The 12,927-nt window shown below is 38.2% G+C and overlaps 1 protein-coding gene across 8 annotated transcripts in view; it reads left to right on the top strand.

The window, feature by feature from the left end:
• The window catches only part of Upf2 (UPF2 regulator of nonsense mediated mRNA decay), a 705,876-nt gene that overhangs the window by 445,978 nt on the left and 246,971 nt on the right, over positions 1 to 12,927 (top strand). For all 8 annotated transcript variants that reach the window (XR_016550243.1, XR_016550244.1, XR_016550245.1 and 5 more), the window contains one exon: positions 4,601 to 4,784. Coding sequence is in view for 5 of the 8 variants with exons in the window: in XM_090412106.1 (XP_090268232.1) it covers positions 4,601 to 4,784 (184 nt within the window). In the remaining 3 variants the exon portion in view is untranslated. The remainder of the gene's footprint in view (positions 1 to 4,600; positions 4,785 to 12,927) is intronic.

The raw sequence follows: 12,927 nt of genomic DNA, 5'->3' as shown, positions 1-12,927 counted from the left end.
TCGCGTTATATGAAAGTCTATTTTGTTTTACGCTCATTTTTTCTAATTTTAAGATAAAAATTTTAACAACTTATAAAAATTAATGCAAATGAATCATACAAAAGTGCATATGTTTGCACACTAATGACTATTGATGCTCTAAATCGGTGATTCACCCACTTGCAGCGAGATAACTTAGGTACCTACCTTTGGTGGCGTACTTATTAATTTTATTAACATATTGCGCCAGTAATTGAACTTTGCTACCAGCTTCAGTATGGTGTAAAGATTCGTATTTTAATGTTACCTTCGGACCATAAGATGCACCCCAATTTTTAGTCGATTTTTCTATGTAAAAAGGTGCGTCTTATGGTCTGAAAAATACGGTGTGTGTGTGTGTATGTGTGTGTATATATATATACATACAGGTAACCCTCATAGCGCCATATGCAGTACTTATACAACGCGGTCTACAAATTGTGGTATCCCTTGTTCAAAGCGGTCTGCAATATCTAGTAACCCTTAATTTTTTTTATTTTTTCATATTTTTCACTGCGGGACTTAAAAATTATATTTTATCTTTGTTAAATTTGTGTCTGTCCATATCGCGCAAGTAGTTATAAGTATCGAATTTAGTTATCACTGAATAAGGTACTGTACAGAGGGCTTTTGCAGTCTGTGTCATTCTCAACAAATAGTACAAGTACAATTAGAAACAGATGGAATAAAAACGGCGCTAACTAATAAATCACATGTCCCCTCTCACAGAAACTACGCTGTATAGACGTAAGCAAAACCATATGTTGCACCGAAACACAGTATCTAACTAAAAACTATTGTTCAATTATGAAATAAGTGTTTTTTTTATTACATTTGAAATTCTCGATGTCATTATGACAGATCACAAAGATTAACTTAAAATAAAAGACTACCAAGAATTGAAACATGTCATCTAATGAATGTGTGAGTTCACCTGCCACCTCAAATGCAAACAAGAAGCCATAAAATTCAACCAAGGGTTGAAACGTTTGTGTGAGTTGAGCCAGTCAGTAATGAGAAGTTCCATCGGAACGATAAATGACACCCTGTTGCGAATGTTGTTATGACAATTTCAGATGTTATGGAATTCGATTGAAGAGAATTAGCATTTCAACTCAACACTTGTCGGTTTCTTTTGTCTTTGGGTCGTGCGATCTTTTGTTAATACCGCACCAGTCATATGCACGTCTTTATAGCTGCTGTCTTGTGTAAAACAAAATTCAGCTTGTACATATTGTAACAATTAAAAAAAAACTCGAATAATTTATAAGCGTATAAAAGGATATCACCTGTAAATCGTTGACATGCCAGCAAAATTCTCAGACGTGCCACCTCTGGCACGAGTGCCATAGTTACTGTATAAAGTGTTTATTGTTGAAAATTGTCTTCATTGTCTGCCAGGAAAGCACATTTAAAATCATAAGTGTGCTATTCTCAAGCAGAGCAGTTTATTTTCTGGTGAGTTACATACATATATAATGCTTTTTTTTTTTATGTAAAAGTTTATTTTAATTATTGTAATGACCACCAAAACTGCAACGAAAGGGGGAAAACCAACATTGAAGGGGAACTTCATTTCTCTCGAAGAAAAAAATTAAAATCTTGGATCGGTTGAAAATTGGAGAAAAACCAGGAGTTGTTGCAAGGACAATCAAACTGATTGTCCTTGCAACAAATGAAATTTAATAAAATTTAAATAATTTAAATTTAAATAACAAATAAAATTTAAAAAATGAATTTAAATGAATCAACAATTCGAACAATCAAGCAAAATTAACATAAAATCCGAGAAAGTGTTATTGCTGGGTCAACGGTAAGTGCAAAGTGCTTTACTCGTGTTCGCGATATTCCAATAGAAAAAATGGAGAAATCTCTAATGATTTGGATAGAAGATTGCACTCAAAAGAAAATTCCTTTGGATGGACACCTTATTAAGCAAAAAGCTCTCAAAGTTTATAAACATTTAAAAGAACTTTATCAAGATTCTTCAGAAGAAATCTCTCAGCATGGATTTTCTGCCAGTAAGGGTTCGTTCGAAAACTTTGAAAAGTTTTCTTTGTATAATCTTAAAATCCAGGGAGAATCAGCAGATGTTGAAGTTGCCTGGAAATAACCAGCAGAACTTTTAAAAATCATTAAAGAAGGTGGTTACAGTGCAGACCAGGTGTTCAATGTTGATGAATCTGGGTTATATTGGAAAAAAATGCCAAAACGCACCTATATTTCGAAAAAATGAAAGATCAGCTCCTGGATTCATAGTTTCCAAAGATAGAATTACTCTACTGTTTTGTAGTAATACATCAGGTGATTACATGACAAAACCAATGTTTATTAACCGATCTGCAAATCTTCGTGCGATGAAAGGGCTCAACAAGTCCATCCTACCTGTTTATTGGCGGGCCAATAAAAAGTAATGGGTTACAGCTAGCGTGTTTGAAAATTAGTTTTTCAAGTGTTTTGTACCCGATGTAGAAAGTTACACAAAGAAAAAGAATATGGACTTCAAAATTCTACTAATTTTAGAAAACACACCAGGCCACCCACATATTTAAGCCATCCGAATATTAAAATAACTTTTGCTGCCTAATACTACTTCACTTATTCAACCACTCGACCAAGGAATAATATCAACATTTAAGTCACATATATTCGGCAAACACATTTCAATTAAATTTGGAAAAAATGGAATTTAATCCAAACATGACACTGCCTTAAGCGTGGAAAGAGTTTTCAATATTGAATTGTGTAAAAATTATTTCTCTGTCCATTAAGGAATTACAACCCTCCACGCTGAATGCTTGCTGGAAAAAAAATAAGGCCTGAAGCCATAATGGAACAAAATTTCGTACCTCCAGTGGATGCCGAGCCACGTCGTATAATAAAAGCCGCACACATTTTTGGTGGAGAGGGCTTTTGCAATATGGTTGAAAATGAAATTAGTGAATTAATTGATGGAGAAACAGATTTAAATGAGGAGGAACTGGTAGAATTAATAGATGGTGGGGAAAGTTCTGCCGAAGATTCTGATTGTGATGAATCCTTTAAAGAATTCAGTTTAAAGAAATTAGCAGAAGGATTGGACTTGGCAAGAAAGTTAGGAAGTTATTTTACGGATAATGATCCCTCAATGGAGCGCTCGAGAAAATTCACGAGACAATTGGATATTTGTTTAGCGCCATATTATGAACTTAAGAAAAATATTGCAACATAGTGGAAAGCAAAGTCTAATTACTGACTTCTTGATGACTAAACCTGTTTGGTTTGATGTGAAGTTTTGACAGGAAGAAGTCAATAGGATTCCCATACCTTACGTTAAAGGCATCTCCGAACGTCTTTCTAAAATTATGAAGAAATACAATTTTGCCACTACTTGCAAACCTATCAACCAAATTTACAACTTGTTACCTTCTCCTAAGGACAAACTCTCACCTTTGATGTTGCCTGGCATTTATGAGATTCCATGCTCATGCAAATTGTCTTACTTTGGACAGACAGGTAGGTCTGTTCAGAAACACATATCGGAACATCAAGACCACATTCGTCTTTTTAAACCGCAGAAATCTGGCCTCTCTCAACATGGAATTGAAAATCCAAACCATAGGATCCATTGGGAAGTCTAAACTTTTACATAGATCTTTATATAAACATGAACGTTTATACAAAGAAAGTTCTGAAGCCCTACTACACAGACCAAACTTAAACGGCAACGACATTCTTACTATTCCTAAAGTATGGGAAATTGTCATACAAAATTGTGTTAAATATATATATATATATATATATATATTTTTTAACTTCTGTAGCACGTTACTCACGTTTAATGAGATTCTATTGTAATCATGCGCCCTAACTGTATGTTATTCCTATTATTGTTTTAAACTACTGTACTGATGATGTCCTAAGATACTTAGGATGAAATATTTACAAATAAATAATTTTCACTGTGGTTAATACGTGTTTCTTTTAATTATGATTGCACCACAGGTTTCGTTCTTTAAAAAAGTTTATAGGTGTAGTGATAGTTAGACAAATAGAAGAATAAACTTCCTGCTTTATCTTGAAAAACCGTGTTCCCTAACTTTCCTTGAAGATAAAGAGAGTCATGCTGTATACTTCTTCCATCAGAAACTATCACACCCATAAACTGAGTGAATCTGTGTGCTTTAGTGAACACGCTCTGAAAGATGAACTCCAGATTTATGTTTGATACAATGAAATAAAAATGAACAAAAAAAAACCTGCATAACAGCTTATCAAAAAAAAAAAAAAACTTACTGTAATTTGGTATGGATTATTATCTCACTTTGTATGGTATGGCTATATCACAATAGCCATACCACACAATGAAGGGATTTTGAAAAAAATAGGGTTTGTCAAAAATACCATCTCGGAGTGGCCTCCAAACGAAATTTTCTTCAACTCTAAAGATCTTCTCATGTGCAATTCACATAAAAAATGTAACTATTTGTTGACCAAAAATCTCGTAAAACTTGAGAACTTCCCTTTGCTAGTTAATTACAGATTCTTTACATTTTTTAAATTAAACATTACATTAAAATTCTTGATTAATTTTCATCTGCAGCGTTACTACTGGCACAAAAAATCTTGTGACATTTACAGTGAAGATTATCCTTTTCCAGTGACAGTAGAATTTATGGTAAAAGATACCCTCTCAGCACTTCGTCCAAAGCTAAAACTCTATGAAAGTCTAGAGGATGCCATGCAAGTTGTGCAGGATATCATTAATGAACTGAAGCCAAAATTAGGTGAGATTCTGTTCAGTTTGGATAGTAGTTCTTAAGGTTGAATGTACTTCTCTAAAAATAGATGTGTATGTACTTTATTATGTTTTTTAAAGCAGAATGTGTATGAGTGTAATTCATGTTGGCGAGACGTCTTAGCTCAGTCAGTAACACCACTGCTTTGGTTGGAAAGACTTGTTTTGAATCCTATCTGGGATGCAGAAAGATTTTATTAGGGTATTAACTTATTAACTCAACTGAAGATGAGTTAATCAGTATAATAATGTCTCATAGCAAGATTCTTGTCCCTGTAAAATAGTTAAACCATCCAGAGAACACAATTATCAGATATATATTTTCATTGTGTATGAGTGTAGTTGGCTACTGTGATGAATCCTAGGACCCTATGGAGCTGTTGCCATGCAGTAGTAGTATTACATTTGGGTAATAAAAAATTCTTCCCTTATAAAATTATCTAATGCTTGATCCATCCATAGTACTAAATAGATGATAGATGTACAACCTTTCTTGGATAGGATTAACATTTAAAAAAATTATATTAAATTGAATATAACTTTTTAATAATATTTTATAATAGTACTTTCAAAATAACAGATCCTAATATATTTTTGATATATCAAGGGATGTTGCCTATCTGGGTATCCAGATAATTAGTGCAACACAATAACTATGTCATTGCTGATTTCCTCTCAACAGTTTTTTTTTCTTCCAAATTAGCCCATTAGTTGCGAGATCTCTGATAACACTCCTAACTACATCTGCCCATCCATTTGTATCTTCATCTTCCTCTGGGTACTCTTCCTGTCTCCCTTTTTCCTGCAGATGTCTGTTTTGCTCTTTCATCTCTCATTCACATTAAGTGGGTCAGCTTAGTTCACCTTTTTTCTGAAATAATGTCAGTATCTGTTCTGATATCTTCACTTTTAACATGGGTCTGCCAGTGATGCCATCTGTTCACTTCTAATTTTCCTCAAAATTCTTATATCTGATCTCTAGTCTTTGATATTTATTTATTCAAATAGTTTCTCATGTCAGCAATGGAAAGCTAATTTTGATTTTTATAATTAATGAGTTAAAATATATGTAAAGTTAGGAAAAAACATGGAATTGAAAACCAGCAATATCATACAAATGCTTTACAATATTGTATTGTGGAAATTTTATTGTTCAGTCTGACAATTTTTGTATTTAGAAAGAAGGAAGGTACCAAATTTTTCGCTAGGTGTTGGTGTTAACCACCCACATTATCCAATATTCACCATGGGAGATACAATTCTGTCTGTTTTTATTGAGAGGTTTTTTAAATGGTTCCATCTTTTTTGTTCACTGTAGTCTTATGGTCAACTGGAGAGCAATTCGAGACAGAGAAGGCCAACTCAAGGCAGTTAACTTAGATAAGTCTAACCACCAGTCATCTTTGGATTTCAGTTTCAGTTGGTCTTCAGACTAGTGAAAAAGGGGAGTCTTTGGGCTACTTGATATAGAAGAGCTGAGGCCTTGTCTGTCTCTCATACTATCCATCTATCTTCTCTTAATACTATCAGACTGTCTTGCATTCCTATAATATTCCAGGCCTGTGATGAACACCCCTTTACTTTTTCACTCTAACGAAAGTAGAAAAAAAATATACATATATATATATATATATATATTGATAAATAGAAGAAATTTAAAAAAAATCTTAAAGAAAAAAAGGAACAAAATCAAAAATTTACCAGTTCCACTTCACTAATCATTTCATCTTCCTTCAGCTTAGCCTCATTAAATGTATGTGTATACCATAATATTAGGTTGTTGTTTCTCCAGGAGATCTATTTCTGCAGATATAAGAATATAAAAAACCTTAACAGATGATATTTGCTCCGATCTTATTGAAGCTTGGAAGGCTTAAAAGGCTGGAAGAGGGGTTCTTATTTTGTATCCTCTCCCTGCAGAAGGGGAAAGTCTTGACAACAGACTGGCAATACTGTGGATGTTATAGATGTATGTGCTCCATCTATCAGAACAGTTAGATGATGATTCTTCCAGGAATTGCAGCCAGACTTGAACTATATTGAACACCCCACATTACACAAAATTGGAGGTGACCCCTAGAAGTGGAAAAGCAGGATATGCACAATTAAATAGTATAGCTTAATAATGCTTCACTAGCAGACATATGAAGGATTCACAACCCTAATCTTGTTGAAAGTTTTTTCACTTGGTTATCCTATAAATTAAAGACTCCAAAAAATTATAGTCTTGGTTCATCCTTTATCTAAGTGCAAACAAAGATTGCACATGAAGTAACTTCACAACTAGGCTACTTATATATACTTATAGAGGCTAATGATTTCATGTCAATTGCCCTAGTATCCCATAATGCAAGGCAAATAGTGTTATGGACATTTATAATGCTATGTATTATGGGAAGGATCAGTTTCGAACTTTGTTGAGGTATGTATAAGTATGAGGATACCTCTCCAAAAACTCTTGAGTAATCTACAAGATCACTCTAAATCTCAATTAATGACCCTAAAAGATCACTACTAAACTCATCACTCCAGGAAAGGAAACTCAGTGGTTGTTCCTCCAAGTGACAGGCAAAACCCAGCCACCAAGCAAAAGCTTTCTCTCTCTCTCTCTCTCTCTACTCCCCAGGAAACAAGCTACTATCACTAGGAGTCAGACCCACAAGGGATACCAAGGTTGAAGTAATGCAGAAGTCATATTTCCCATATAAATGTAGTTGAAAGGTGTCACACCTTAATACTAAAATACTCTGGATTAGAGATAGATGATGGAAGTTTTATTTTCACTTGGTTATATTATTAATTAAAGATTCCAAGAAATTATATTCTTGGTTTCATCCTTTATCCAAGCGCAAGCAAACAAAGTTTACACATGAAGTAACTTCATGACTTACTTCGCATACAAACTTTGTTTGCTTTGATAAGACCATATTCAGATTACTGTATACAAATATGGTCACCCAGATTCCAGGGAGACAGGCTGAAATGATTAGCTTGCGAGTAACCAAGATGATAAATGACCTATGGAATTATGCATATGAGAACAGATTGCAGGAATGTGGTCTTCATAGTTTAAGGAATGGACAGAAGAGAGAGAGAAATATAGAAACATGAAAGTGATCTTACAGTATAGACACAGGCAGTTTAGACAATTGCAGTTTATAAATGAGAAAACAGAATTCAAAGTCGTCCCTGGAGCTGCTAGGGATTTTATTAGGAAGAGTGTGAGGTTCAAGGATTGATTGCTGCTGTGATTGTTTCTTCAGTAAATGTGTTCAAGTAGAGGTATGAGAGGTACTTAAGTATGCTATCTAAATGGGGCCTAATCTCAATGAGTCATTGCAGGAGCATTCCTAATAATAATAATTTTGCCATAAATGTTTTGTGTGCCAGGGCAAGAAATGCGAGTCATGTGGAAAGCGAGAAAATGAATTGACGAATGTTAACAATGTAAGCAAAGATTGAGAAAGTGTTCTGACCAAATCGGAAGTAGTGAATGAGCATGTTTAAGAAATGGCTGAAAGTAATGTGGATGATGAAGTGATAGTAAGGAATGAAATAGCATGTGTTTACATTGCATTCTTCACAGGACAAAATGGGAGCTACAGCGATTAGAGAAATGATTGTTGTGTGGTATAGTAGGTGGAAGAATAAAAGAAAATATAAATTCATGAAGTATGAAAGTGCGAGAAACTGAAAATTAGGATAAGGTATTGTATGGAGATTTCATGGGGAGGGTTAGCGAGGGGCCAACCACCCCTCCTGTAAAAACCCTATTGGTTATGAAACGAGCACCACAGAAGCCTCAGAATTCGGACGCCTTTGCGACGATGATTATTAATCATTTTAGGACCTGGAATATACATAGTTTGGTGAAAGAAGGAGCTCTTTTTAATGTGACGAATGTCTTACGACAGTATAAAATTGGACTTTGTGCTGTACAAGAGGCGCGATGGCCAGGACATGGCTCATCCCGCAATCAGGGGTACACGCTATACTATAGTGGTGATGACAGAGGACAAAAAGTACTCCGAACTGCGTTTTTAGTTGGTGATGAATTTTTGTGTGGTGTTTTGGATTTTAAACCTGTGAATGATCGGCTGTGTACTATTGGAGTTGGGAGACGTTTTCTGGACGTGTCTGTTGTGAACTGTTGTGCGCCTACTGTGAAGAGCTCGGGGGAAGCTGGGGATTGTTTCTACAAAGTGCTCGAGCGTACTTGCTAATCTACCGTCCTATGGCATCAAGCTGGTGGCGGGAGATTTAGGCGCGAGGCTGGGGAGAGAGAGAGAGAGAGCATGTGTGGCGCCCTTATGTGGGTGGTGAGAGCCTACATGGAGAGTGCAATGATGGCAGGATCCGACCTGGAAATCGCTGGACGGTAGAACAGCAAACCAAATAGACCATGTACTAGTGTATCAACGTCACCACAGCTCCATCTCGGATGTGAGAAGTTTCAGAGAAGCGGATCGAGATGGTGACCACTATCTGGTAGCCTACAATTTCAGGCATAGAGTTGCGGTTCAGAGGCCTGCGTGTCCTACCATACGATTGGTGTGGGGCCTGGATGGGTCGGGGGCGGTGGGCAGGCTTTCCAGTTGGAGTTGCAGAGTTGTTTGGGGGAGTTACAGAAGGAAGAGGATGATCCAGGTGGGATGTAGGACACCATCAAAAATACGGTCGTGTTAGCTGCCTCGAGGGCTGTGGGGGAGAGAGAGAAAGGAGCATGGTTTGGTGGAGAGTGTGACGAGGCGAGGGGGGGGGGGTGCTGTTGAACTGCCTGGCAGATAGCAGGAAGAAGGCTGCATATGAGAGGGTGAGAGGAGTGGTGAATACATGTCTACGCAGGGAAAAGCGGAAGTGTCTTGGTGAGAGGGTGGCTAGTGTGGAGAGAAATGGGGTAACGAGTGGTGGATGGGAGATGTGCTGGGAGAGCAGGGCCATGCGTGGTGCCCAGACACAGGCAGCGGCCATGGGAGATGAGAGTGGAGATCTATTAACAAACTCAAGGGATGCTCTCGCTAGGTGGCATAGATATTTCGCGAACTTGCTGAATGTCAATGCTGGAACGTCGATATTGGGGGATTATCATCCTTATCAGACTGTTCGGCCATTTATTGAAGAGCCGACGTTTAGTGAGATTGTTCATGCTGTCCGCATGCTGAAAAATAATGGGGCTCCAGAGGTGAACTGCATGCCAACAGAGCTCCTTAGGAATGGTGGGCACGTCCTGCTTGAGCGGCTGCACCGGCTCATCTTGATGATCTGGTGAGAAGAACAGCTGCCAGACAGGTGGGGGAAGTCGCTGGTCACCCCAGTATATGATGGAGATAAGGCTCAATACAGCAACTATGGGGGCATCTCACTGCTGTCGACTGGCTATGGGGTGCTGTCTAGCATTATGCTAGTGCCTCACACTGTGTGCGTAGGAGTGCCTTGGTGACCCCCTCCCCCCCAAGTTCTGCAGTGGACCAACTCTTCACACTGCGCCGGGATTTTGAGGAGTGCTGGGAATGTGGCCAGGAGGTTCGTGGTGTTTTCGTGGACTTGAAATCAAGGATGTTAGTTAATGATGCTGTTATTCTGGGGACCTATGACTCAGTGGTACACGCAGGAATGTGGCAGGTGTTGGAGGAGTGGTGCAGGTGTGCGTTGCTGGTTCGAGAGCGGGGTGGGGGCAGGGGGGTAATCAGTCAGGCTCGTTTCAGGTGCAGACTGGTGTGGATAAGGGTGATGGGCTTTCTCCAATTCTCTTCGATCTAGTGTTGGAAAAAGTAATTAGAAACACACAGCAAGTGGCAGGTGGAGTCGACATGGGGGGGGTGCAAGTTGGAATTCTTGGCTACGCAGACGACCTGAGCGTCATGGCACATCGGCAGAATGGTGCAGTGACATTGGTTACTGCTATTGAGGCGGCTGCAGGGGAGGTTGGCCTGAAGATGGATAATGAGAGGACGGGATACCTTTTTATCAGTCACCGTGCTGCTCGGGATCTGGAAGGAGCTGCACAGTTTGAGAGGGTGAAGGGATTTGGGTACTTGGGTTCTTTCATGACTGAGGACAACAGGGTTGAGGTGAATGTCCAGAGTTGGGTAAATGCTGCAAATGTGGCCTATTATCAGGTGCGTCCCCTTTTCGCCTCACGCTTGCTGTCTTGGACTACAAAGTTGGGACTATACAAGACTTTGATCAGGCCTGTTCTCCTCTACGGTGCTGAAGCGTGGACTCTTGCGGCGAGACAAGCCAATCACCTGAGAGTATTCGAGAACAAGATGCTATGACATATCTATGGAGGGGTCATGGCAGATGGAGTCATAAGGAGGCGGTCCAATGCTGCCATACATGCTTTATACAACTCGGCAGATGTCTTGGTGGGGCTGCAGGCCTTGCATCTTCAGTGGCTCGGACACCTGTACCGTATGGGCCCTGAAAGGACTGTGAGACAAGTGTGGGAGGCCCTACCCCGATCAGGGAGACCGAGAAGGAGATGGGCAGATCAGAAGAAGGACCTGCGGGCTATCAGGCTGGAGACCAGAATGTGGCAGACAGTCACAGAGGGCTGTGCCCAGTGACGACATGTGGTGCTTGAGGCCAAAAGTTCCCTCAGGCTGATAGCTCCTGGCTAATGTAATGTATGGAGATTTGATAATAGGTATACTTAATGAGCAAGTGATGAAAGCATGTTTCCTAGCTGCAAAAAATCAAGGATGTTAGTTGATGATGATTCTGTTAGTTTGAAGGAAGAACTGAAAGAGGATTGTTATTGCAGAAACAAATTATTTGAAAGGGGAGAGATATGCATTGAGAGAAAATATGAATGTGTTGTTGGAAGAAGCGAAGATAAAGAGTGTAAGTTTATTATTGTTAGTCTGCTTGGTATGATAGGACAGAGAAGAAGAAGAGCCATGATTGCTAATGAGCCAATGATTTTAGTAATACAGACCTCATATGAGCTGTGTATTACTAAAATCTTGGTATTTCTAGCCTGACTCCCACTGATGAGACCTCAATAAAGGTCGAAACCGGTCTGGGTAGTGGCCCCTTGCTTTTAATACAAAGCATCATACATCTCCTCCAGGAGATGTGCTTTGCATTAAGGGTAAATAATAAGATTAGTGATCAGAGCTTATTCTACTTTTACCATGCGTTGCCCTGGTCTTGCACTACGTGTAGGGGTCAGCTAGACTTGCAACACTTGCAGGCGCAAACTTGACTTGTTTGTCTGTTTGCTTACTTGGGAAATGGAGTAAAACCAGGTATAAAATAGCTTGGTATCTTAACATTTATTATACCCAAGGTAAAATACTTTCTACACACACACTCACACTAGGTCTCACACTAGGCCATAAAATTCATTTCTCCATCCAATTAAGTGAAACTGTAAATTTTCAGCGTGATACTTATGATATATTTAATAACAGAGTTATATTTATATATGTAACTTTTTTTTTTTGTCTGAAAATTATTACCTTTTCAGTATTATTCTTGGTGAGATCTTTATATAAAAGTCTTCTGATATATTCATGCATTGGTGGACGTTCCACTTTAACTGCCTATAACAGAAATTAATAACATTAGATAAACATGAAGAGGTATGCACTACATGATTGAATTCAAAAATTTTACAATTCATACAAGTTTTGAAGGTTTATATCTTAATACACTATGCAATGTTTATTAATTAATGCATATTAGTTTAATTATGTATTATAAAATACAGGGTGTTCGGGATAAATTTGACATATTTATAATTAATTATATTTTTCCGTAAGTTACATGTATTAACACACACTTCTCTTCATTTAAAAGTTTGGACCCTTCTTCATTCATATACAAGATGTCAGAAAGGATGGATAGCTGGAACCCACCTGAATCATGGAAGAGAATAACTTGTATCATGATGATTCGTGCCCGCCATCAAAATAAGGATATTACGACTGCTGCCCAATGCTCCCTGAATACAGTAAAAACAATCAGGCATGAACTAGAGACTTGCAATGGTGACTACGAGGATGTAGCAAGAAGAAAGATCCCTAGCAGACGATCTGATTGCGTTCGTACAGCAGAATTCCTCGCAAATCTGCAGGAACAGGTGTTGAAGAACCCTGGCATTGGAATTCGGGCTTTGTTCGTGG

This window comes from Typopeltis vanoorti, chromosome 2 (genome assembly GCF_054136105.1).
Source record: "Typopeltis vanoorti isolate ZY-2024b chromosome 2, IOZ_Tvanoo_1.0, whole genome shotgun sequence".
Lineage (NCBI taxonomy): Eukaryota > Metazoa > Arthropoda > Arachnida > Uropygi > Thelyphonidae > Typopeltis > Typopeltis vanoorti.
The sequence above is the reverse complement of the archived record's forward strand: the minus strand, read 5'-3'. Positions and strand labels throughout refer to the sequence as shown.